This window comes from Gorilla gorilla, chromosome 18 (assembly GCF_029281585.2).
Source record: "Gorilla gorilla gorilla isolate KB3781 chromosome 18, NHGRI_mGorGor1-v2.1_pri, whole genome shotgun sequence".
In the NCBI taxonomy this organism is placed as follows: Eukaryota; Metazoa; Chordata; class Mammalia; order Primates; family Hominidae; genus Gorilla; species Gorilla gorilla.
This window is the reverse complement of record NC_073242.2, coordinates 112,112,565-112,138,429: the sequence shown is the minus strand read 5'-3', so window position 1 is coordinate 112,138,429 and position 25,865 is coordinate 112,112,565. Positions and strand designations below refer to the sequence as shown.

The following is a 25,865-nucleotide window of genomic DNA, read 5'->3' as shown; positions in this document are numbered from 1 at the left end:
AGGAGGTAGGACAGCCCCACAGATCTGGATTGAAATCTGCTGGGCAACTGTAGGCAAGTCACTTGATCTCTCCGAGCCTTGGTTCTATTACTTGCTTAACGACAATGAACCAGAAATGACCTAGCCAGCCCTGGCATCTCATAGGTACTCAGTAACTGCATCTGTATTAGGTGAACACTTTCTGGAATCTGCCCACAGAACCAGGATCCAAATTCAGGTTTCCCAGCTCATTTGGCTAGCTGGCGGTACCTCCAAAACACCTTATGTTTCTTTGCCATTTTAAAAGGAAGGAGAGCATGCCTTCTCAAATATCACCAAAACTGGGTACAAAGAGCCACAGGAATTGAGATCAAGTTGCCAACACTGAAATATCACTGCCACCTGGTGGCAGCATACCTAAATTATTGGGGGGGCAATTGTCCAAGGAGAAACACTGTGTCTTAAGCATGCTGTAGACACAGCCAAAGCTTACACCCTGAGAGCAAAGACTACCATTGATCACCTGGCAAGTGGGCCAGCACACACCCAGGCATCTGCCACTTCCTTGATATCCTGATTTAGGTTTTCTGAAAATTTTTTAAACTGGTTGATTAAATTTAGCAACCATAAATAAACCGGATGCCACCATAATTGAATGCAAACATCCAGGTCTTCATGAGAGCTGCTAGAAACACAGTGATCCCAGTTCTGGACTTGCTCAATCAACTGTCTGAATCCCACATGCAAACCTTAACATTTTTGGGGTGGGGCATGGGGGTCTCACTCTATCACTCAGGTTGGAGTGCAGTGGACCGATCTTGGCTCACTACAACTTCCATCTCCTGGGCTCAAGTGATCCTCCCACCTCAGCCTCCCAAGTAGCTGGGACCACATGGGCGCACCACTATGCCCGGCTAATTTTTTGTATTTTTGGTACAGATGGCATTTTGCCATGTTGCCCAGGCTGGTCTTGAACTCCTGAGTTAGACTACCCGCCTGCTTTGGCCTCCCAAAGTGTTGGGATTACAGGCATGAGCCACCACACCTGGCCAGTCCTTGACATTTGAATGTTTCAAGGCCGAGCTTTTAAATCATCTTTCTAGCCAAAGCCTCCTAAAGTCCATTTCTATGCCCATCATGTTGGTCGCCCCTTGCAGCTGTGCAATACTCACAGATTTCACAAATGCTGCCTTCCAGGTGCACGTGTAAGTCACTGTTGAAAATGTTGACCAGGGAAAGGCAGAAAACAGAGCCTTGTGGGACACCGCACCTGACAGCCTTCATTGATACTCATCTTGGCCTCCTTTTAAATAAGGCATTTTTCCCCCAACCTGTCAGGTAGGCAGTGTATCTCCAAGTACATTCTGCCGTGTCCTGAGCTAAGAGAAAATGCAAGGCTGTCACTTTCTGAGGCCCCACAAGTAAAACACCATGGGGAAGGGAAGAGGTGGTACCCCCGTGACCACCACCGCTCAGTCCTCCCTCTCAACTGCTTTGGCATCCGACCCCAGACGGTCCCCAGTAGGTGCTGACGAATGTCCCACCTGTCTTCAGACACACTCGTACCCGGGCACAAAGAGAGACCCAGGCATCAGAGATGTTCTCCCAGTGGATACAGAGCTCTCAGTAGCACCTGCTGATCACACGAGCAGGTGTGCACCACCTTACCTGCTTGGCTGACATCTATGCCTTCCCACTCTACTACATTCAGAAATTTCCAGTACATACAGGTACTGGAAAGGTCAAGCTGAGCCCTGCCTCAGCCCCTTCCTAACGATGGGAGCTTGGACTCCAGTCTGAGCCTCATCTTTCCCATATGGAAAATGGCAACAACGATAATCATCAACCTTATGCGGTTGTGGTGAGGGTGAAATGGACATGATGAGATGAGACTAGCAGAGCTCCTGGCACACAGTAGGAGCTCAAAACACACTAGTCCTGGCACACAGTAGAAGCTCAGTAAACACTAGTTCTCTTCCCCTTTGCAACCCCAACGTGGAGACTCAGCTCAGTTTCTGAGACTTGGCCCCACAGCACAAAGCAAGAGGACCAGTAGCTGACAGAGGAAAGGAGGGGAGTGGCCCTCTCTGGGACCAGGAAAGTAATTCTCTGGGGTTGCCTTTCTGCCCCCAACCCTGGCCGTTGGGGGAGCCCCTCTGGAGCCATGAGAGGAATCCTGAATGTTCCCTGGGTCCTCCCAACACGTGACATGGCACCCAGCTCTGCATGGGGCCAGCCGTTCATCCCCTGTGGTTCCCCAGCTTACTGTAAGGATGACAGCTTATGACACACTGGTCATTCCAGCCATACCCGATGTGGGGCCAGGGGCCTGTCAAAGCTTGTTCTAAACCAGAAGATCAGAAGACAAGGAGAGACAGGCAGGCAGGGCAGGAATGAGAAGCTGACTGTACGTGCTTCACGCCCTGGACCTGACGTCAAGGTTTCCATCGCCTGAGCCATGGGGCACAACTCAGGCTCCTCGGGTGGCTGGGGGACCCCTCTTAGAAGATCTGCCCCTAGGTCTCCAAGAAGATGAAGTTCCCTTTATGTGCCAGAAAGCTCTGAACCATCCTATGTAAAGCCAGAATCAGAAAATTAGGCCACAGAAACCGACAACTGAAAATCAGTGAAGACTACAAAAATAGGGCTCAGGATTTTGAATCTCTGTTAAGTTTACACTTGGCACAGCCTTTGGAAGTTACTTTCAACTAAGCATCTTGAGCCCCTGAAGTCCAGCCTCCCCGGCTGGACTCCCCTCAGGGTCGCCCTCACTCTGAGAGCAAGCAGTTCTATGATCCTTTTGAAGCAGAAAAACAGCTATAGGGTTTGAGAACACCAGGGCAAGAATGCCATTTCAGCACTGCAGGGGATAGGAATTGAACAGCAGAGGACGAAGGGCCAGGGGCTCTTAGATAGGGGAACAAAGTTCCTCAGCTGAGCCATCTGGAAGGCATGAGTTCTCCACTTTCATGCCTCTGGGTGACAGATTGGCTTTAAGCCATCGCACCACTGCCTGAGTCGCTTTAAACAAGCAACCGAGTCAGTACTTACCTTCCACTGCAGAGAATGGAACCACTGGTCTCGCAGGTAGCTGTTGGCAGCCTGTAACGACAAGAACAGGACAGCAAGGTCCGGTCATCAGCTTGCGGCATCTCAGGACATTTCAAGGCCAGCATGTGAGCCCCCAAGCCTGCTCTGTAGACAGTGTCTGCCCTGTGACCCTAACAAGCCTGCTGAAAGATATACTAAGCTGAGCCTGTTGTGTGCAAAACCAAAACAGAAGGGCTGGTCAGGGAGGATTTCCTAAAAGCAAGACATCACTAGCACCATGTGCTTCCTTTGCTGTATATGAGTGACTTCAGACACTGCTGACTTGAGAGCTTTAACTGCACACACAGCTGGACTTAGGGGCATGGGAGGGGCTGGGATGAACTGGTTGGAGGCCTGGGAGTGAGGATGGTGGGGGCTGGCTGGGGGCCTGTGTATGAGGACTGTTCTAGGAACTTGGCTTTTGTTATCCACGTAGTCTCTCCTTGGTCCTCACAGCAGCCCTATGAGGTGGCACCTATCATTATGCCCATTTCACAGAGGGAAAAATCGAGACCCTGAGATCTCACAATGAAGTGCGTTCAAACCCAGGGTAGCCAATGGCAGAAGATCATGGTAAACGGCACCCAGCAGACCTAGGCTAAACATCACAGTGGGTGAAACAAAACCTTCTCTGATCCACCCCACACTAGTTGTGAGTCTTTGGACATCTCAGCCTCAATTTTCCCATCTGTAAAATGGGGACAATAACCCTGATTTTCCAGGGATGTTTTAAAGACCAGGAATTATTCTTGTAGAGCATCTAGAACCAGGCTTGGCACATGGCAGGTGGTCAAAAATGCAGCCATCGTTATTATTATTGTTATCATTATCATTGCCATCATCCAGTCCTTTCCAATAAAATGCAGCCCAAGGCAGCCCTCCCATCCCTCATGAGTATCACTGCGGCTCTCACCTCCTTTCTCGATCTGCTAACAGAACAGTAATGCTATGGTGTTTCATGGGCGCCAGACACAGCTCTGAGTCCTATGTGTGGACTGGCTCATTCAGTCCTTACAAGACAGCCCTGTGAAGTCGGTACCGTCATCTCATGGTACAAACGAGGAAACTGAGACTTTGGAAGTTAAAAACTTTCCTGAGTGTTCACAGACATGTGGTGCGGGGCCAGGAATTGAACCCAGGTAACCTGACCCTTGCTGTAAACCACAACACCGGGCCATTCTGAGTTCCCCATTGGCTACCCCTCCACCCCATGCTGGGCCGAAATGCAGCGTGCGTTCCCCACCAGAACCCACAACCCTCTCTCCAAAGTGACCCTGCCTCTGACGGTTCAGGGGGTCTGACGAAGGCTGGAGTCTCTCTCCAAGCACGAACGTCCACCTTCTGCCTCGAGGCACACAAAGGCGCACACACACACTCAAGCATGTAACCCCTTTGTTTCACCCTTGTTCGAGGAGATCCGGATCACGCTACAGGTGACCACCTCCCGCTCCCCAAGTCATCTACGAAACATCAGCTGCTCTCCCAGGTCAGGGTCTGGAGCAATCTCTGGCCTTGGATAAAATGATCCATTCCAGTAGCAAGTGTGGTGAGGAATCAGGCTCTCGTGGGTGAGCTCAGGGACTCAGGGTTTTGAACCCTGGACTGCACGAATCCACGCCAGCCACCCCGACGCTGGTGGAGCTTCAGTCTACCCAAGTGCAAAGCAGGCAGGATGCAAGCCCTCCGTGTGACACAGGAACTCCTACAAGGGCTGAGCCTCTTACAGGTGCAGCTTCAAGTCTCGGCTCTGTCGTGTCTAGTGATGTGACTGCAGCAAGTTGCTTGACGACCCAAGCCTGTGCCCCCTGCCCAGAGTTGCAGAGGCCAAAGAGGAGAAACAGCCCCTGGAGAGACTGCTGCTGAGCTCCCTCCCATCAGCACTGCCCAAGCTCTACTGGTCTTCTGACAATTCCTATTCATTAGGATGACAAAATACACCCTGCTCGGGGAGACCTGTGCGAAGATCCCAAACAATGAGCTAATCCACGAAAACTGCTTCCTCAGCACGGTGCCTGGCACGTGCAAACACTCCACAAACACTCCACAAACAGGGGCCAGCAGCGTCAGCAGCCACGGCCAGGTCTGCGCTGATAAATGCTTAACATCAGGCTCTCTGGAACAACAAGCCCTGATCCCGGTGTGTGCGGATTTCCTTGTTGTGAACAATCCCATTTTGGCTAATTCCACACCTTCAAGGGGATGCCCCTGGGCCAGAGCTCAGGAGAGACAGGCACGATCAGCTCTGGTGGGCAGGTGCAAGCTGGGATGAGCTGGCTCCAGGGCATGCCTGGTCCACATCCATTCCTGTGCTTCCTCACACACCAAGGGGGCCAGAGAGAGAAGGAGGTGGTAAGGAAAATAAAGCCCCCTAAACATGTTCCATCCTAAATCCCTTGTGATTAAGTTATCCCGCGTGGCAACGGGACTCTGGATGTGACCAAGTTCAAGGTCTTGAGATGGGGATGATCTAGGTAGTCCAACGAAATCACAAGGGTACTCACAAGAGGGAAGCAGGAGGGCAGAGTCAGACTAAAGCAGAGGTCAGAGTGATGTGGCCATGAGCCAAGGAATGCGGACAGCCTTTAGAAGCTGGAAACGAATTCTCCCCGAGAGCCTCCAGAAGGAACATAGTCCTGACACCTGGGTTTTAGCCCCATGGGACCTGTGTTGGACTTTGGACCTCCAGAACCATAAGAGACTAAATCTGTGTTCTTTTAACCACAAAGTTAGGGGTAATCAGTCATAGCAGCAATAGGAAATAAAAGCAGGAGGTACAACCAGGTTGGTATAACGCGGATGTGAGTTGTTCCACTGGCTCTGAGGGTCCAGAGCGGACCCAGGCAGTGCCTGTAAGCTGCCACCGGCTGGACGGAACAGCCAAGCAAAGACAAAAAGAAGGTGGAGGAGGACACCCACATCCCTCCCTCTTCTGTGTCCACTGGCCCCGCCAAAGTGCCCTGCATATATGTCTGACCCTAAGAGGGAAGGGGCCACGCATGCTCTGCCTACCACTGTATCCTGTGGCCTGGAGCACCAGGAGACCAACAGGTGTTTTCTGAATGAATGAACAAAGGAATGAATGGACTAGGAGTTCCTCGAGGGCAGGGTCTTATTTCTGATTCCACAGCTAGGTGAGCAGTGCCTGGCTGGGCCAGGGTTGGTTACACTGGAATGAATGAACACAGAAACAAAGGAAGAAACAGGAAAGTGACCCAGGTGTCACAGGTGGTAGAGAATGACCAGAGGAGACTCCCTTCCCCAGCCTCTGTGGCGAAACCCAACACAGACCGTCCTCCACGATGGCTAGCCCAGCCCTTCCCATCTGGGGTCTCCCTGGCTCATGAGTCTTAGGGGGCCTTCTAGCCCTCCTCAGCAGTGTGTGAGCCAGTCCTCTGGCTTGGCCAGGCAGAGGTTCTTGCCCAGGACTCTGGATCTTGGGCAAGTGCTATGGAGATGGGGCAGGGAGAATTCACCTGGGAGGAGCTGGGTCCTGCCCTGCATCTTCCTGCACTGGTGGTGATGGGACTACCACCTGCATGCCCCGACCCCAGCTCCAGGCCATTCTCCAGGCTGCCACCGCTCTTCTAGTACATTCCTTTCCTGCTTGGGATGGCCAGATCCCATTTCGGCTGCCGGCACATGAGAGCCCTGAGGGACCTGCAGGGCCTACTGGCTCTTGGCCCCTTCTTCCTTTTCAAAGTGGACATTCTGATGTGTTTGCCCCGTAGGCATTTTTACAGAAGGAACCAGCATTTCCACAACTGTGGCTTCTCCTGGTCACACCGTTGGTGCTCCTGGCATCTCCTCTGCCCCGAGCTCACATCCAGATGGTTCTGGTCCTGCCAGACTGGGTCCGGCCCACTGCTGAGTTGTTGGCAGGGATGGCTGACAGATCTCTCCTCCTGGACCCCAGCTGCCTGGCCTGGCCACGCCCCCTGTGACTTCCTGCTGAGCTGCATGAGCCTCCAGTCTTGGCTGGGTCCTCGTAACCTGCCTCTCACAGCAGCACTTGATGTCTAAAGGCGTGGGATGGATTTCTTCAGAGCCACTGACCACAGACACTGCTACACATCAGTCTCTTCTCAGCCCCATCCTTCCAGGCAGAGCCATCTGGGTTTCCAAGCCTTTCCTCCCATAGGAGGGTGTGACCCCCTTCCCCAGCCACACTTGGCTTTCTGGCCACTTCCGTTCCACTCTGGGATCCTCTCAACTCTTGGAGGTCGGTGTGGCATTCCAGGAAGAAGGCAGGTTTCGGTTCATCAGCAGTTTGCAGATCCCAGCTAAACAGGTATGACACAGGCTGGCGAACTAAGTGCGATGACGCATGTCACCACCAACCACAGACCACGGGTACTTACTCGGTACCAGGCACCACGAGAAATGCTCACACACACCTCCTCTCCTCCTCAACGCACCCATCTTACAGATGAGGAAGCTGAGGCTCGGAGCAGGCAGTGGGGTGCCTCTGCACACTCCGGCGCCTGCCCCTGCCCTCCCCACACCTCGGCCAGGACCCCATCCCTCCTCTGCTCTCCTGAAGCTTCTGGCGGCCACTTCTTCAAGCCCTCGGCCCACACCCTGAGGCTGGCTGGGTATTTATGTCCCACCCACAGGATTGGGAGAGGAGGCAGGATCCACGTAGGATTAACTGCGACTGCTCCAGTGAGCCTGGTGTTAAAAAAAAAAATACAGCTGAATGAATTAATGACATGTAAGGCAAGGCACAGAGATGCCGGGCTGAGGACAGTCTCGATGCGGAGCTCTCCTGCGCCTCCTTCCAGGGAGGCAGAGACAGCCAAGATCTCCCACCCACCACGCCCGGCTCCTTCTGCCCCAGTGCGACGAGAAGGAAAGCTGGCCGCGGTCCCCTCCCCACCCCCGTTTAGGCTGGCTGCACTTTGGAAGAAGGCAGAGGCTTCAACCATGTTTGTCCACGGTAACAATGAGCATCTTCCCATCAGAAGCCAAAGAGAGTTTAAAGATCACCTGATCCAGGGGGGTTTATGGACCCCTTTGAGAACCTAAAACAAGCTATGGACTCACACCCATGTAATGTCAACATTTATGCACACACACAAAGACACATACACCACACACACACCATACACACACACCAGTTACACATGCACACACACGACACACACAGACACATACATCACACACACAGACACATACACACCACACACATACACACACCATACAGTTACACATACACACACACCACACACACATATACACCACACACACAGACACACACACTATACACACACGCACCAGTTACACATGCACACATGCCACACACACAGAAACACATACACCTGCACACAGACACACACACCACACACACACACCACACACACAAATACATATAAACCACACACACACCATACACACACACCATACAGTTACACATGCACACACCACACACACACACACCATACACCACACATACACACACACCATACACACACACCATACAGTTACACATGCACACATACCACACACACAAAGACACATACACCACACACACACCATACACACACACACCATACAGTTACACATGCACACACACCACACAGCCACATACCACGTAGACACATACACCACACACACCACACAAAGACACATACACCACATGCACAGACACACACACCACACACACAAAGACACATACACCACACACACAGACACACATACACCATACACACCATAGTTACACAGGCACACACACCACACATACACGTACCACATACACCACACACACATGCACACACATCACACAGACATACATACACACACACCACACACAGACACATACCATACACACCTCATACACACAAAGACATACCACACAGACACACACGTCACACAGACACACAGATACACATGCATGTACACCATATACACACAGAGACATCACATACAGACACATACACCACTCACACACCAGTCACGTATCACACAAACACACCACACACATGCACACACCACACACAGAGATACACACTATGCACACCACATATAGACACAGGACACACACACATGCACATACCACACACACATATGCACACACAGAGATATATGTGCATACACACCGTATACACAGAGAGATACATACCACATATAAACACACATATCAGGCACACACATGCACACATACCACACACACCACAGACATAGACACATACACACTCACAGAGACACACGTGTACGCACACACATGCAGACATACCATACACACAGACACACACATAAACCATACAGACATACATACACACACACCACAGTCCCACACGCAGGACTGTGCAGGCAGTTTTGGAATCTACCATGGACCACAGCTTAAGGACCCAGATCTAACCCAACCTTTCCTCCGCTGCCACATTTCCACTGGGGAAACCAACGCATATACCACACACACACCCAGACTTGCTGGGGTCGTCATTTGTGTCATTTCCAGGTCTCTTCCCTCCGGGCTCCTGGCAAGCACACAGGCCAATGCAACGAGCTGATGTCATGCTGAAGTGACCCGTGGCCCGCGCGTGGGAGCCCGAGAACCCATGCACCGCTTGGCACACTCCCTTCCCCCACTGGCCCACGGTGGACACACAGCACAAGTGAGAAACAACGCCGTGCCGCTTCCAGCCACCTAGAATGCGTGGCTGCTGGTGACTGTGGCAGCACCTGGCCTGCCCTGCTCTCAGACTGGCTTCCATGCAGCGTGTACTCCCGCCAGGAACATTCTGCTGTCACCCCCTTCTCTCCGCTGCCCACTGGACTCCTACTTACCCTTCAGGTCCCTCCTGAAATGCCACTTCTCCAGAATGACTGTCTTGATGGTGCCTTCCCCTCCCCATCCCCAACCAAATCAGGCCAGAATGCCTCGCCTAACGCATCACACTGTCCTGGAATCGCCTGTCTAGTTGTCCTTCTTCTGCAGGCTATGGGCTCTGGGAGGTCAGGAACCATGTCTGACTTAGGCACCACTGTGTCCATGAAACCCGGAGAAATGTTTGTTAAGTGAAAGATTGGTTGAAGTGTTGAATGAATGAATGAATTGGATGGATGGAGACATGGATGGATGGAAAAACAGATAAGACAGATGGACAGTCTGATGGATAAATGGATGGGTGGGCGGATAGATGGATGGATGAATGGGGTATTCATATACCCATTCTGCTTAGCGAAGAAAGTCCACACACAACAGACCTTCAAAAGAACTCTTCAGCTCTGATTCCCTCTCTTCCCCAAACTGTATTTGACTAAGACTCTAAAAGTGATCATGGCAGTGTTTTCGTGAACACCTACTATGTACCAGGCACAGTGCTAAGTATTTTACATGTAATATCTACGAGCCTCACAATATGCAAGGAGACAAGTATTAGAGTGCGTTTCACAGATAAATTAAATGAGCCCCAGAGAGGTTCTTCCTGCTGTTTAGGGTTCCACAGCTAGAATGTGGTAAAACCTAGGGTTCCAGGGCTGGTTAGAGCCTAGGGTTCCATGGCTAGTTAGAGTCTAAGGATCCAGAGCTAGTGCCCAGGAAAGTTGGGCAGGAACTCAGGTCTGTCTGACCCCACAGTCTTCCCTCCCTACAATCCAGCCCCGGAACATGAAGCAATGCATCTGAGCTCCTCTGGATTCCCAGGACTTGGGTTGGGACATCCGTGAGCATTATTTCTCCATGGTAGCTGCCCTACTGATGAAGCAGGAGGAGGAAGGATGTGGCACGCAGGAGACCTCACCTTGAAACTAAGGGAAGGGCCAGAACTTGCCTCTAGGAGAGCAGGTGGAGGCTGACGGAGCCACAAAGGTTGGGACAAGGCCGGACTGTAAACTGCTCGTTCCTTTGGCTTGTCTACTTTTGAAGAAGGACATACGCTGCTAGGCAATGTCTTGAGTCCCAGCACAGGCATCTCTAAGGGGCTTCCAAGCAAAGGGAAAGCTGACCAGGCTGCGTTCCAGCTGGGGGAAGGGTCACGCTTCTGTGCAGAGTTCCCATACTGTCCTGCTGGTGGCTGAGCCAAGAGAACTCAGCCCAATGGGAACATAAGGCATGGCTGGAACCCCGAGGGTCACTCTGAGGAGAATCCATTCAGACCTGGGAAAGGTCCCCCAGCCCAATCCTGAGGGTCACTCAGAGGAGAATCCATTCAGACATGGGAGAGGTCCCCAGCCAGACCCCAAGTCCCCTGGAAGCCTGCGGGCAGCTGGTTCCGACTTCTGGTGTTAAATCTTTGGAATGCTGAAAGGGCCTGGTTCCAGGCAAATGCTGCCCAATTTCCTCTCCCAAACTTGCCAAGTTCTTTCTCATTGTTGCATTGTCTTGAGAGGTGAGCAAAACAGCCCAGGGTGCGCTGTGAGCGACCTTTTCCAAGCTCCCCTTCCCCGGCCCAGTTTCTTAGGGAAAAGGAGCTTCCTTTCTTACTGGAAGCTAGAGAGTGAGACCTTTCTGGTGCTTTCCAGACCGGAAAAGTCCTGCTTGCTACCTTCCAGTAAGAAAGGAACCCACCCTGTCCCTGCCCTGCTGCCAATGTTTGGGGTAAACAGTTGCCCCGCCTCCTGCAGGACTTTCCAGAACATTGGTGAGAAGAGCCGAGTCCCGGAACCCATCCCCGAAAGAAGCAGACACTCTTGGGAGGAGGGTCTCCCTGCTCTTATCTTGCCTGAAGCCGTGTTTGTGGAGCAGCGGCTCTGTCTAATTTTTGCTGATGGGCAGCCACTCAATTTTTAGGCAGAATCCCCCAGAAGATGATCTGCGCCGTGCTGCTCTTTAATGCCCGCTACCCCATCCCAGGGGCCAGTGACAGCACCTTCAGGATGTTTTCATGACACTGTCTATGTACTTACATGCTTGGCCTCCCCACAATGAAATGCTAGCAGAAAGGGCATCAATGGAGGAAACGGGATAAATAGGTCCTTTCTGCAACCAGGGATTCTAATAACATGGCAGTGAGGGAGCTCACGCTGAAAACACAAAGCATCCAAAACACACCAACTGGACGCACGCTGGAAGGCTGGGCGCCCCTGTCTGCCAACTCAACCTGCTGGTAGATTGCTCTGTCTCTGAGCTGGGGATGAGGGACATGAGCCTGAATGTCCTCTCTGCCTTCCTTGAAGGATCAGGTCAGCTCCCCGAGGTCTGCAAGAGGCATTGATTCAAATTCTAACAAAGTAAGAGTTTTACAAAGAGCTCCTTAGAAGACAGAGAGAGGGGAGGAGGAGGAAGAGAAGAGGGGAGAGACACACAGAGAGGATTGGGGGACAGGCTCAGAGGTGTTAAGAGGCCTGGAGGAAGGACCTGCAAGAGAAGCCCAGAGTGAGCCACAGCAAGGACTAAAGAGAGAGAAAGAGGAGAGGCAGGAGGGGACGGAAGGGGAAGGAGGGGAGAGAGATGGAGAAAAGGCATGAGAGAGAGGAAAACAGACACACATGGATGCAAAGAACCTGAAAGAGACAGAGATGGAGAGAGATCAGGCAGGCTGGTGTAGGGAAGGGGCACTAGCCCTCTTTGGGCCCCGCCATTCCCCTTGTCTGTAGAGAGAATGGCTGTGCTGTAATGCAGCAGGGTGCAGACTGCGTTACAGCACAGCCAGACTGCAAGATCGAAGAGCCCCCTGTGATCTGAGGTGATTTGCCCCAGGAGGGGCTCAGGTGCCTGCAGTATGAGGTCAAAATGAAAAGGCCTCGAGGTCAGCCTGCTCCACAGAACTTCGTGTGTCAATGGAAATGTTCTTTATCTGCGCTGTCCAACACAGCAGCCTTTAGCCATGTGTGGCCCCTGGCCACTGGAGGTGTAGCTAACGGGGCTGAGGAACTGTGTTATTAATTTGATTGAGTAAATTAAATCCATATGTGGGCTGCCATGCGTGGCTGGTGGTGGCTGTGCCGGGCGGCACCATTTAAGGCACTTTCACCCATCTGCTGACTAGGAGCACTCAGGTAATGCTGTTCAGATGGGCACCTGGCTGTTTCTTGGTCCCCTCTCCCACCCTGGAGCAGGGAAGATCCGTCCCCAGGGCCAAAGGGGTTGTTCTCTGTGACACCACGGCTCTGGGATCTAATACAGTATGTTGTATGTGAATCAAGACAAAGTACAGCCTCTCAAAGCAGACGGTCCTGCCACCCGTCACAAAAGGCACGTGAATACAACCAGGACTGAAGAAAGCCCTGAGCACCACACCGGGGGCCAAGTACACCCCGCCCCAGCCTCCCTAGAACCACACAGACTCGCTAGCCCTGTTTATAGAATGAGCCAGCTACACACCACCCATGCATCACGGTGGGCAGAGTGTGGGGGTGAGGATGAGAGGGAAGCAAGGGAGAAGCCGATCCAGGTCTACCTCCCCTGACGTAAATGGCAGCCAGGGAGAGAACCACAGCCGCCAGGGGCAGGGGCTGCACCCACCTGGGTTCCCCTTGGGGGAAGGGTTGGGAGGCCGTGTCTGCTGCTCCCTCACTAGCTCGGAGTCCGGCTCTGGATCTGAGGAGTTGCAAGCCGCCTCCTCCTCCTCCTTTTCCTCTGCTTCCTCCTCTCCTGCTCCTGCCTCTGACTGCGCTGTCCACGGGATCAGGGGGCAGTGAGCAAGTGGGATGCTGGAGCAGCTAGAGGCTCCCCGCCCGTTCGGCTCCTCAGCACCATGGCGGCAGCTCTGTCCTGAAGCCCTGCCGGACGCGGCGGCCAGGCGAGTCATCACAGCTGGGCCCGCGGCCACAGTCGGGTTAAAGGGACATTCCAGGCACTGCTTCTCAGCCTCACTGCCCCTCCATCCCTGTGGCGAGTGATGCTCTGGCCTCCTTTGGAGGCCAGGGCTGCCCCTCCAGCCCCAGAAGGAATGAGGCCCCTTTGCTGGTGGAACAGGAAAGTGGAGGCTCAGGGCCTCCTCTCCTCCAACTGGAATGTTTCAAGGGGCTCCCTCCTGCCTCTCTGTCATGCACATATCTAGGCCCCTCTGCCCTGCCACCACACTGATTCCTCTAGTGTCCCTCTACCCCTTCAGAGCTTTCAGTGGCTGCCTATTGCCTTTGGAAGAGGGTCCGAGGCTTCTTCACTTGGCTGGCAAGGCCTGGGTGATCTGGCCATCGCCCAACAGATCTAGACATATCCACAGCCCCAAACTCCATCTCTCCATCTCCTCCAGCTGCAGCAAGTACCCAGGTCCCCCATATTCATGCTTTGCACACACATCCCCTCTGCCCGGGGAGTGTGCCCCCACCCCACCATTCTGGCACACTTCTACTCATCCCTCTACACCCAGTTCAAATGCCCCCTGTCTGGGGAGCCTGCTTTGGCCCCCCAGGCCAAATAAGTTCCTCCTTCTCTGGGCTCCCAGTCCTCTGGGGTTGCCTCTAACTTAGCCATTATTTCAGTAATCATTTGTTTATGGCCCTGTCTCCCGAGGGCCTGAGGGGCTCTTCACGCATGGGGCCTCCCCGAGCACAGGGCAGAGGCTGCCTCAAAGCTCTGTGACGACAGCAAAGTCATTGGGGTAGGACAATCTCTGGCATCCCTACCTCTCTGTTGGCCACTGAACCCTGTGATTGCCCGCCCCATCTCCCCCGCCGAGGGGGGCTGGCACTGACCACCCCCTTCATGGACTCTGTGCTGCAGCCATCAGATGGGCAAGAAGGAGCCAGTGAAGAGGCAGAGGAGCTGGCAGAAGTGTCTGGCAGGAGGGTGACACTGACCTCTATCATAAAGATGAGAGGAGAGAAAGAAAGAAGAGGAAGGCTTTGCTGGCTGTGGTGGGGAAGGGGGGGAGGGACAGTGTGGGGGTGTGGGGACAGGGTTAAAAGAAAAGTGTAGAGGGCAGAGTGTGAGAGATTCACTAAGAAGAAAGCCGACTGGGGCAGGTGTGGTTTCCAGAGTCCTCTGAGAGATGACAGTAAGAAACAGGACATTTCTAACAATGCTAAGTTGTTACGCTCCCCTACTGAGCTCAGCATTCCTTGGAGCCCAAACTGGGTGACTCTTAGCCCAACGCTGTTACACAATCCAGTGGCTGCTAGATCTAAAATAGGTTTTTAGAGAACATCTCTTTGGGCTAAGAGAAGGTTTCCCTGGAGAAACAAGTTAGGAATAAAATGATCCCAAAAGAAAAAGCAAGGCAGGTCTTCTTCCCACTGATAAGAGGGTAAATTTTCTCTAGATGAGGGGTTTCAGACTCGGGGTTCCTTCTGAAAATTGGCTGGCTCCCCTGACATGATGTAACATGTCTTATGTATGTGTGACCGTGGTCGTGGTTTTTGTCAGTCACTTCTCCATTCTTGGTGGACCCACTTCACCGCCTCTGTGTGGTCCTGGTGGGGCTACCAATCCGAGACCTGGGCCTTGCCTGAGGTCAAGGGTGGGCGGGTAATCCGGGGGAGTGAATTCCTGGGGGCTGAATGAGAACACGGCAGAGCCAATCAGGATCTTCCATGAGATTTTGTAAAGGGTACTGGAAAGAAAAAGGGCACTCACTCTTAAGGATTATAGCCTCTAAGGATGTGGCTTTGGGCTGCAGGTAGGTCATCTTTCCTACCACATGGTGAGATTCTGCCAGTGAAGCCAGCACACAGAAGCACAGCCAGGAGATGGAGAGAGAGATGCCCAATATTAATGATGTCATCTGACCCCTGGATCCAGCAATGCCTGAAGTCCCCTTTAAGGCTTCCCAGTTACTTTAATAGTTAATTTAATAGTTAACAGCATTAAACTATCTTTTTGTCTCACTAGTTGGAATAATGTTTGTGCCATTTCCAACCAAACGTCCTGACCAGTACATACAGAATGCACTTTTTTTCCCAAAAAGATAGCTTATACTTCTATGAGCCTCAAAAGACTTAGATCAACAAGATATCAGAAACTCCCTCACTCAAAGTAATGCAAAAAGTCAGTATCTATTGCTCATCTGCTTTTCACGGCCTTCTTGGGCCTAACAACTCACCTGTGTGCCTCAGTTTCTTCATCTGTAAAATGGGGATCATAAAAGTTATTTATCAGATTTATTAAGGGAACTAAATGAGTAACCTGAGAAGTTCCTAGACTGCAGCAGGTGTGCAGGAGACGCTCAGGCCATGCACAGTCCTTTTCCTTTTCTCCAGTCAGACCCGGTTTACAGCTTTCTTATACTTGGGGAATAAAATCACCCAAAGTTAAACAACCTTTCCTCTTGATAGCTGGCTGGCTCCCTCCAAAGGAAACGAGGGGCGCAAGTGCATGAAGATGAGGGAGAAGAAACTGCTTGTTCATGTTTATTTCTCCTACCTGCAGTAAGACAGTTCCCCCAGGAATCGTGAGCTGTAAACAGTACTTCGGGGCATTCTCCCAGGACAGCAGCTGAACGTCTTCAATCGCGCTGTAAGAGACTGAGTTTTCCATGTACCCAGTTGGCTGCAGCAAAAAAAGAAAAAGAAGACATATGCATTGGTTACAGTAGCAGGCATGACGTCCGCATCTCAGACAGTTTTGGAAACATCACCCCTCTGGCGACAGGCAAATGGAGCTGGTGCAGGAGCTCGGCACCTCTGGTGACCAAAGCAAGCCTCCCTGTTTCTGGCTGGCCATATCCAGCTGCAAGGGGGTTCACTGTAAAACTCCACCCACACGTTTGGAGGTGCAGAGTTAGGAACAGAGTGGGAGCAGCTGGAGGGCAAGGAGCGAGGGACTGCTGCTCTTGGTATCTGTGGGGCCAGCGCAGGGACTGGCTGGAAGCCCGCCATCCCTCACCAGCAATAAGCCACCACCTTCTCCTGCCCAGAAAGCACCGATTTCTCTTCTCCCTCTCCCCACGGATATGCATCCTCCACTCGGCCTCCAGAGCCACGTTCCAAGATGGCAAACTCCATAGCCCCACCCTCCTCCTCAACATTCTTCAATGGCTCCCAATGGCCCGGCCACAAAATCCACACTCCCATCCACAATCGACAGACCCAGAGGGGTCTGCTCTCCCTATGCGCCCAGTCCCACCTCTCGGCGGCATCTCTCCCTTTCCACACTCCTCACACTGCCCTGATGACAGTGCCTCAAACTCAGCCTGCTCCTTGTCCCAGAAAGAGCACAGCCCCACCCCTGGCATCTGCGCTTCTACTCTCCAGGTCTCATCTCAACTGCACTTTTCGGGGGAACTCCCACCCTCTAGACCCATGACCCAACCTGCTTGCACCCTTCCCTGTGCCCTCCTTTTCCGGTGCTCACCACACCTTATTTATTTGTGGCTTTATTCTGTGTCATTATCTGTTGGATGTCTGCCTCCTGGCCAGGCTGCTAGCTCCACGAAGTCAGGGCCTAGGTCTGTCTTGGTTCCCACTCTTTCCCCAGTGCCTGGCTCATGGCAAGGGCTCAATAGCATGTGTTGAAAAGAACGAGAAAGGCTATTATTATCGGTCATTGTTGGGAGTAGGGGCGGGGCAAGAGAAATCCACAGCCACCCACCACTCTCTGAGTGAGTCTTGCTGTCCCGAGAAGGCACCAGGTGACCGAGGGATACAATGGCCACCAGGAGCCAAAGCAAGTGTCCTTGTCACTTTGGCTCCAGGAAGCCAGACTTCAGGAGAATCAGGTGAGTGCAGCACAGCTGAGAAGAATAACAGCGAACACCTCCCTGGCTCTCGCATGCACCCTGGGCACATGGCAATCATTTAATCCTCACACAGGTCTTGTGGAACAGGTATCAAGGTCATCCCATCATATAGACAAGGAAGCTGAGGCTCAGGAGGTCATGTGATTTGCCCAAGGTCATCTAGCTAGGAGTGGCATGGCCAGGACTGAACTCGGCCATCTGACTCTGGAATCAGAGGCCTGACCTCTATCCTGTGTTCCAAGAAAGAGGCAAAGGCAATTCAAAGTCTAAGGCCCAACAGGTTAATTCTACCATAAAGATGGAGGACCTCTGTTAGGTTTGTTAATTTCAGTATCTGTCTGCCAAACGAGAGTTATGGTGATAGGGGTGGAGGTAGAGAGGGTTGATGGCTGAAGCTGCCTCAATTTCCCTGATGTGATCAATTGCTAAAGGATTGATCAATTCATTTTTCATTCATTCCTTCATTCATCTGACAGAGATTTACTGAGCTTCCGTTATGTTGCAGGCGCCATGCTAGGTGCTGGAGATTCAGCAGTGAATAAGACAGGAGCTTAGTGGGCAAACAGACAACAAACAAAATATCTAAATAAATAAACTACTGGAGAGTGGCAAGGGCCGCACAAAGAATCACAATGGGGTGTGATGACAGGTGGCCGAGAGCAGGAGTAAAGAGTGTCACAGACCCCACGGCCAGTGCAAAGGCTCAGAGGTGGGAACAGCTGGGAGTGTTCAAGGAGGAGCAGAAGGTGAAACGGAGGGAGGGCTGGGTAAGCGATGCATTGGAGAGAAGGGTGGGTCACTCCTGGAGAGGTTCGTAGGTCCACCTAGGGGCTCAGGGATTCCTCCCAGGGGTTTGCAGGAGCTTTAGCCAAGGTTCACAGGGATTGCTGCATAGAAAACAGACTTGAAAGGAGACAGTGGTGGCAGGGGGACAGCCTGCAGGCTGCTGCACAGGTCCAGGTGAGTGACAAGGCTGCTTGGACCCCATAATCTAGGGGAGGAGGCAGCTGCGTTCATCCTGTCCTTTCCACCACTGCATCACTCACCCCTCAGAGGACCCCCTGGCCACCAATCCCGGCGGCTGCCATGTGTCACCCAAGAAGGTTCTCTTTATGCCAGCGTGCCTCAAAGTCACACTCGTGGGCCTGCCCTTCACTGTTCTGGCCTATTCCAGCATCCCGTGCACTGTTCTGTTCTCCCTATTCTGCAGTAAATGACTCAGCCCTAACAGTATGTCTTGTCCTGAGCACTGCCGGAGAAGCCAGGGCTTGGTGGTTGGTTCTGTACTTCTTTTCCTCACCCATATTCAAATATTTATTGTGTTGGTCACTGATTGTCTGTGTCCCCTGCTACTGTTTATGTACTGTGGGAACAGGAGGGTTCACCTGCTGTTTCATGTGCCTAAATGGCGTCTGACATTTAGGAGGTGATTACTAATTTCCTGACAAATTAATGACTATCTTACGAAAATAAAGGCAATGTTCATCCATGTTTTAACTGTAAGCACCACCCACAACACACTGGACAGAGGCTTTCTGAGTCTACCTTTCACATGCCCTGCCTTAGCTGTCTTAACGTGGCTTTGATCTGAAGTTGCAACCAAGGCTTTTTAGGGAAAGGTTGGGTAAAAATAAATACATACTGTTTTTTTGTTTTGTTTTGTTTGAGATGGAGTCTTGCTCTTTCGCCCAGGCTGGACTGCAGTGGCGCGATCTCGGCTCACTGCAACCTCTGCCTCTCGGGTTCAAGTAATTCTCTGCCTCAGCCTCCCGAGAAGCTGAGATTACAGGCGCCTGCCACCATGCCTGGCTAATTTTTTTTGTATTTTTAGTAGAGATGGGGTTTCACCATCTTGGCCAGGCTGGTCTTGAACTCCTGACCTTGTGATCCACCTGCTTCGGTCTCCCAAAGTGCTGGGATTACAGGCATAAGCCACCGCGGCCGGTCCTTTTTTTTTTTTTTGAGACGGAGTTTTGCTCTTGTCACCCAGGCTGGAGTACAATGGTGCATTCTCAGCTCACTGCAACCTCCGCCACTCAGGTTCAAGCGATTCTCCTGCCTCAGCCTCCTGAGTAGCTGGGATTACAGGCGTGTGCCACCACGCCCAGCTAATTTTTCAGTATTTTTAGTAGAGATGGGGTTTCACCATGTTGGCCAGGCTGGTCTCGAACTCCTGACCTCAGGTGATCCTCCTGCCTCGGCCTCCCAAAGTGCTGGGATTACAGGCGTAAGCCACCAAACCCAACCCATACTGTTTTTAAAAAGCAGACAAGCTGCATGCCTGCTGTCTGAAGCAGCATTTGGCCAAAAGCAGACTTTTTAGGACCAAGGAGACCTGTGTTTGGGCCGCTTACTGTGTGTCCTTAGGCAAGTTACTCCCCCTCTCTGAGCTCATTTCCTCTACTGGTTAAGATAAGAATTTATTTAATAGGTAGAATTCCTGGGAGCATTAGCGGAGATCCAGTTTATCAAGGACTCAGCACAGCACCTGGAACAAACTAAAGAATGCAATCAAACGAACTATTTTGAGAAAGACCAATCTTTGCCTCTGGGGTCTTCCTCCCCAAACCCATAACCCAAGTCTAACCATCAGAAAAATATCAGACAAACCATAACTGAGGGACTTTCCTCAAAACTCCTGACCAGTGCTCATTAAACATGAGGAAAGCCTGAGCAACTATCCCAGCCAAGGGAAGTTTTGGGAGACGTGACTACAGGTACTGTGGGGATCCTGGATGGGATCCCGGGACAGAAAAAGGACATCACGGAAAACCTAAAGAAACCTAATAAAACGTGGACTTCGGCAATCATGTATCAATATTGGTTCACAAGTTGTGACAAACGCAGCCCACAGACTAAGATGCTAGCAGCTGGGGAAGCAGACTGCGGATGTGTGAGAACTCTGGAGTATGCTCGTCTCTTTCCTATACAACTCAAACTGTCCTAAAAGAAAATGTTTATTTAAAAACAAAAACAAGGCCGGGCGCGGTGGCTCACACCTGTAATCCCAGCACTTTGGGAGGCCAAGGTGGGTGGATCATGACGTCAGCAGATCAAGACCATCCTGGCTAACATGGTGAAACCCCATCTCTACTAAAGATACTAAAAAAACGAGCCAGGCGTGGTGGCGGGCGCCTGTAGTCCCAGCTACTCGGGAGGCTGAGGAAGGAGAATGGCGTGAACCCGGGAGGTGAAGCTTGCAGTGAGCCGAGATCGCACCACTGCACTCTAGCCTGGGCGACAGAGCAAGACTCCCTCTCAAAAACAAAACAAAACAAAACAAAACAAAAAAAACTGCTCCTGCTGTAGTGCTATCACTGGGCAGGAACACGGGAGGCTTGCAGGGGACACGCGCTGGATTGGGATGGAAAGCCTCTGAACGCTGCTGTTCCTTGGGCTCAGATATGAGCTAACACTGCCCAGGCACCTCTGCCGTTCTGGGTACTTTCCTATCGCTGGGATGATTTTACAGATAACTGATAATTCCCTGGTAAGCTGAACATGACGACCGGAGCTCCAGGGGAGGAGATTCCTGTCTGGGGTAGGAGGCTGAATTGGATAAGAGAGAACATTAAAATTCTCCTCCATTGAGGGATGGTAGGGAATCCTGCTCTAAGATGTACAGCTAAGTTAAGAACAATAAGCAGATGAAAAATTTTTTTCCTAAACGTTAACAGCAGTGTAAGGCATACTGTATGATTCCATTTATATGACATCCTGAAATAAACAAAACTACAGGGGCTGAAATCACACCCATGGTTGCCAGCCGCTGGGGCGGGCGAGGGGCAGGGGGACTCTTGGGGGCGATGGGAATATTCTCTGTATTGACTGTGGGGGCGATGTCACTTGGCTGTATACGTTTGTCAGAACTCACAGATCTGCACGCTAAAAGCGTGACTCTTACTGTATGTAAATTACAACGCAAACCTGACTGAAAAAGGCAATGCGTGAAGACAAGGTAATTTGGAAGATGACGAATAAAATCCTTCCCATAAAAATCCAATCAAGACCACTCATTAGCACTCTGGTGTGTGACTTTCCTGATTATTTTAATATATAATTTTTTATAAAGCCGAAATCATACAGTACAAAGAATTTTGTAACGCCTTTTTTTTTTCCACATTATCGCACCTAGATGTCCCTGCTCTGAATGGCAAGCTCCAGAACTCTCACTGTAGCAGCTATAAAATATTCCGCCACCATCAATTTCATCCCTGCTCTCACCCCCTCCCTCGGGGACAGTGCCGCTGTTTCATTTTATGCTGCCATGCACAACTCCGCAGTGAACATCCTTGTGAAACATGTTTTTCTACCCTATATTTAGGATTATTTCCTTAGGCCAGATTCCCAGAAATGGAATTACTGGGACAAAGGGCAAGAGCATGTTTTACGTTGTTGCCAAATTGCTCTCATTAAATGGATATTAAAGGGAACCGGAGAGCCCTGGCCAAGGCTAAGGGGCTTTTGTCCTGGGCCACCAGCTTGACAGGGCCATGTGAGAAGCAAGGAGCGAACCCAGGTAGGTTTGGTGGGACCGCTCGCTAACTGAGTGCCCGCAAGGTGATGGCGCCCAGAGGGTACTGGAGATGCGGCAGCCCACAAGCTGGGGTCTGGCCCCTGGGGACGCTGCCTTCCATGGAAGCTGGAGAATGGGTCGGTGAACTCTGCCTTTGTCTTTTTGCTCTCGGGGACAGATATGGAGCTAGTTTTGGGGGATCCTGCATTTGCCAGACCAGGAAGAGATACTTCACCTCTGCCTGTTTCCAGGTGAGCCCCCTGTCCAGTGGCACACAATGCTGGATCTGGGCTGGAAAAAGTAGGGCCTAGAAGGACCTCATGAGGGTCCCATGTGAACCCCCAGAGATCTTCAGAACTGGCATTCCAAACCAGATACGGCCTCAGACCTGCTTCCAGAGTGGGTGGGGAATGGGGTGAGCTGACCCCCCCAGAAAGAGCCCCCATTGGGCCCCCGATGCTGGCAGAAGGCACCTAGCCTTCGCCTTCCCTTGCCTTTGTGGGGAGCCAGCTCCCTCCTGCCCAAACCTGCCTGCTGGTTTCCATGGGGATTCCTCTCAAAGCGAATATGAATCATGACGTCCAGGCTGACTCAAAACATGTGCCAGGGAAGGGAGGAGCTCCCGGACCCCAAAAGAAGCCAGTCTGGAAAATCCTCTCATGAGCTTATTCCCGAGGCCAGAGAGACCTTGCCCAGTCGGGGATGGGGTTGAAAACAGCAGCTGTTTGTCATGGGGCATGTGTGGCCCTGACAGCTGGGTGGATGTGCTGGGCTGGAGTCAAGTCCCCTCTCTCCCTACGTGGAAGTGGCTTGAATTATCACACAGGGGACACCCATGCTGCACAGTCGGGTTCCACGTGGCACCACCCCACTGTAAGGAAGGATTTGCTGGGCCTGCACACACACCCTGGGGCCCCAAAGGAGAAACGAGAAGTTGGATGGCAGCCCTGCTTAGACAGTCAACAGCAACAACACCAACAACACTAATGATGAGGCTGCCATCACAGTGTCATACGCAGTGGTGCTCAAAGTGGCTTGTGCTGGGAGAATGGGCTTCAGTCCCCACCTACCCTGGCTGCATTTCTAAAATTCAAAGTAAAATTCACAGAACGTAAAACTAACCATTAATCACTTAAGATATACAATTCACGGGCATTGAGTCCATTCCTGATGCAGTGTCACCATCATCTCTATCGAGTTCTGAGATGTTTTTACTCCCAAAGGAAGCCCCATACCATTAAGTCGTCACTCCCTGCTACCCCATCCCCAGGTGCCAGGCAGCCACTAGCCTGGTATCTATCAATGCGACTTGCCTGTTCTGGACATGTCACATAAATGACATCACATACTTTGTGGCTGTTTGTGCCTGGCTCCTTTCACTTACTGTTTTTGAGGTTTATCTGTGCTGTGGCATGAGTCGGAACCGCATTCCTTTCACGGCTGACTGACATTCCATTGTATGGGCAGGCCACATGTTTATACATTCATCTGCTGATGGACACATGGATTGTCTCTATCTTTTGACTATAGTGAAGAGCCAGCTTTATATATCTTTTTTTTTTTTTTTTTTTCAGATGGAGTCTCACTCTCTCGCCTAGGCTGGAGTGCAGTGGTGCGATCTTGGCTCACTGCAACCTCCGCCTCCCGTCAAGTGATTCTCCTGCCTCAGCCTCCTGAGTAGCTGGGATTACAGTCACCCACCACCACTCCTGGCTAATTTTTGTAATTTTAGTAGAGACAGGGTTGCACCATGTTGGTCAGGATGCTCTTGAACTCCTGACCTTGTGATCCACCCACCTCTGCCTCCCAAAGTGCTGGGATTACAGGCGTGAGCCACCACTGCTGCCTTGTATCTTTTTTTAATGATGACAGAAGGAAGGACACCTGCTATGCAGACGCTAGCCTCACTACGCCCCACCCATATGGACATTCACAGGTGCCCGTGGTTAACACTCATCAAGCAGTTACCATGTGGCCAGCACCATGCTAAGAGCTTTATATATATTCCCTCATTTAACTTGACAACAATGCTAAGGCGGGGAGGCTGTTTTTATCCCTGTTATCCACATGCTACAGAGGAAGAAACTGAGGCACAGAGCAGGGGATGTCTCACACAGGCCTCCTGCTCTTATAAGACAGGCCCAGGATTCAATTTCGTAACCCCCCAAGACAGCAACTTCCATCCCTCTGTTATGCCAAATTCCTCTGGCCAGAGGCAAACTCCAATTTGTGTACCTTTGTGCTCACACACCTCAAGTACATATTATGAGAAAGGAGCTGGGACCACAGATGAAGCCACGGCTGGAACCAGCATGGCAGGGGCCTCAGGTCCACCCTTCTGTTGCTACCCCACGCAGCAGGTCCTCAGACACCTATAGTTCAGCTTGGCCTCCAAGGCAGAAACCCATGGATGCTCATTTGGGGAAGGCCCGTCAAAATATTTCATGTTCTTTTTAATCTCACAAACGGAAAGTCATACAGCAAACGCAAAGTGGCAGGTAACGATATGATCCTAGAAGGGCCGGTTTGGGCCTTGGTCCCAGAAGAAATCTCAAATGCCGTTCACACTCTCCCTCCCCTGGTTTCCTTCAGGTAATTTGACCTCTCCTTGCCCTGGGGCTGTTGTTATTATCACTGTGATCCACTGGTGAGCTGGGCTGCAACGGAGCTGTGCCCTTGGTGCTGTGGGCACAGGGAAGCTGCCTGCACCTTTCTCAATGGCTGCAGAGTTGGGGTGACTGTGTCTATTTTGTATGGTTTCTCCAACCATTCTCCAGACGCCGACTGACCAGTTCTTTTTGCTGACACCGCACCTTCCCCCATGCCAGGCCCTCAAAAGGTTACTACTCTTTTTTCTTTTTTTTTTTTTTTGAGATGGAGTCTTGCTCTGTCGCTCAGGCTGGAGTACACTGGCACGATCTTGGCCCACTGCAACCCCCGCCTCCCGGCTTCAAGCGATTCTCCTGCCTCAGCCTCCCAAGTAGCTGGGATTATAGGCACATAACACCACGCCCGGATAATTTTTGTTATTTTTTAGTAGACATGGGGTTTCACCACGTTGGCCAGGCTGGTCTCAAACTTCTGACCTCAGGTGATCCGCATGCATCAGCCTCTCAAAGTGCTGGGATTACAGGTGTGAGCCACCATGCCCAGCCAAACGTTACTGCTCTTCTGTTGTGGCCTGTGAAACCAGGGCATGCAGTCTGTTAGAACCATGTGTAAAGTAAAAGTAATGAGGCTTTGAGCAAGAAAATCTCATAGGAGAAAAATACATCCCTCTTGTGTTTTATTTGATCTTACTTTCTTGGTGATTGCTCTAAAGTTCTTTGTAGTCTAAATGAGTTGATACTGGCACTGCCCTACAGGATCGTCTGTGATGATGCAAACGTTCCGCGTCTGCACTGGCCAATGCCGTAGCCACCTGTGGGCCACTGAGCACTTGAAATATGGCCAGTGTGGTGGAGGAACCAAATTACACATTTTGTTTAATTTTTGTTAAGTTAACTGTAAAGAGCCAGATGTGGCCAGGCGCCACCCTGTTGGTCAGCTCTGTTGTAGACGATACCCTCCATTTCTCTAGCATGTGTCAGTTTCCAAAACACCTTTTCTTCCCTAGCATATTTCATCCTCCCAACCAGCCTTGTGGTCAGGATTAGTACTTTTAAAAACCACACAGATGAGGAAACCGAGGCTCAGAGCTACAGGGGATCAGTTATGTC

The 25,865-nt window shown here is 51.5% G+C and overlaps 1 protein-coding gene across 2 annotated transcripts in view; it reads right to left on the bottom strand.

The window, feature by feature from the left end:
- Positions 1-25,865, bottom strand: part of CMIP (c-Maf inducing protein) — a 266,184-nt gene that overhangs the window by 87,128 nt on the left and 153,191 nt on the right. For both annotated transcript variants that reach the window (XM_031002719.3, XM_055366753.2), the window contains exons 2-3: positions 16,316-16,441; positions 3,031-3,081 (exon numbers count right to left, since the gene is read on the bottom strand). In XM_031002719.3, the coding sequence (XP_030858579.1) occupies positions 3,031-3,081; positions 16,316-16,441 (177 nt within the window). The remainder of the gene's footprint in view (positions 1-3,030; positions 3,082-16,315; positions 16,442-25,865) is intronic.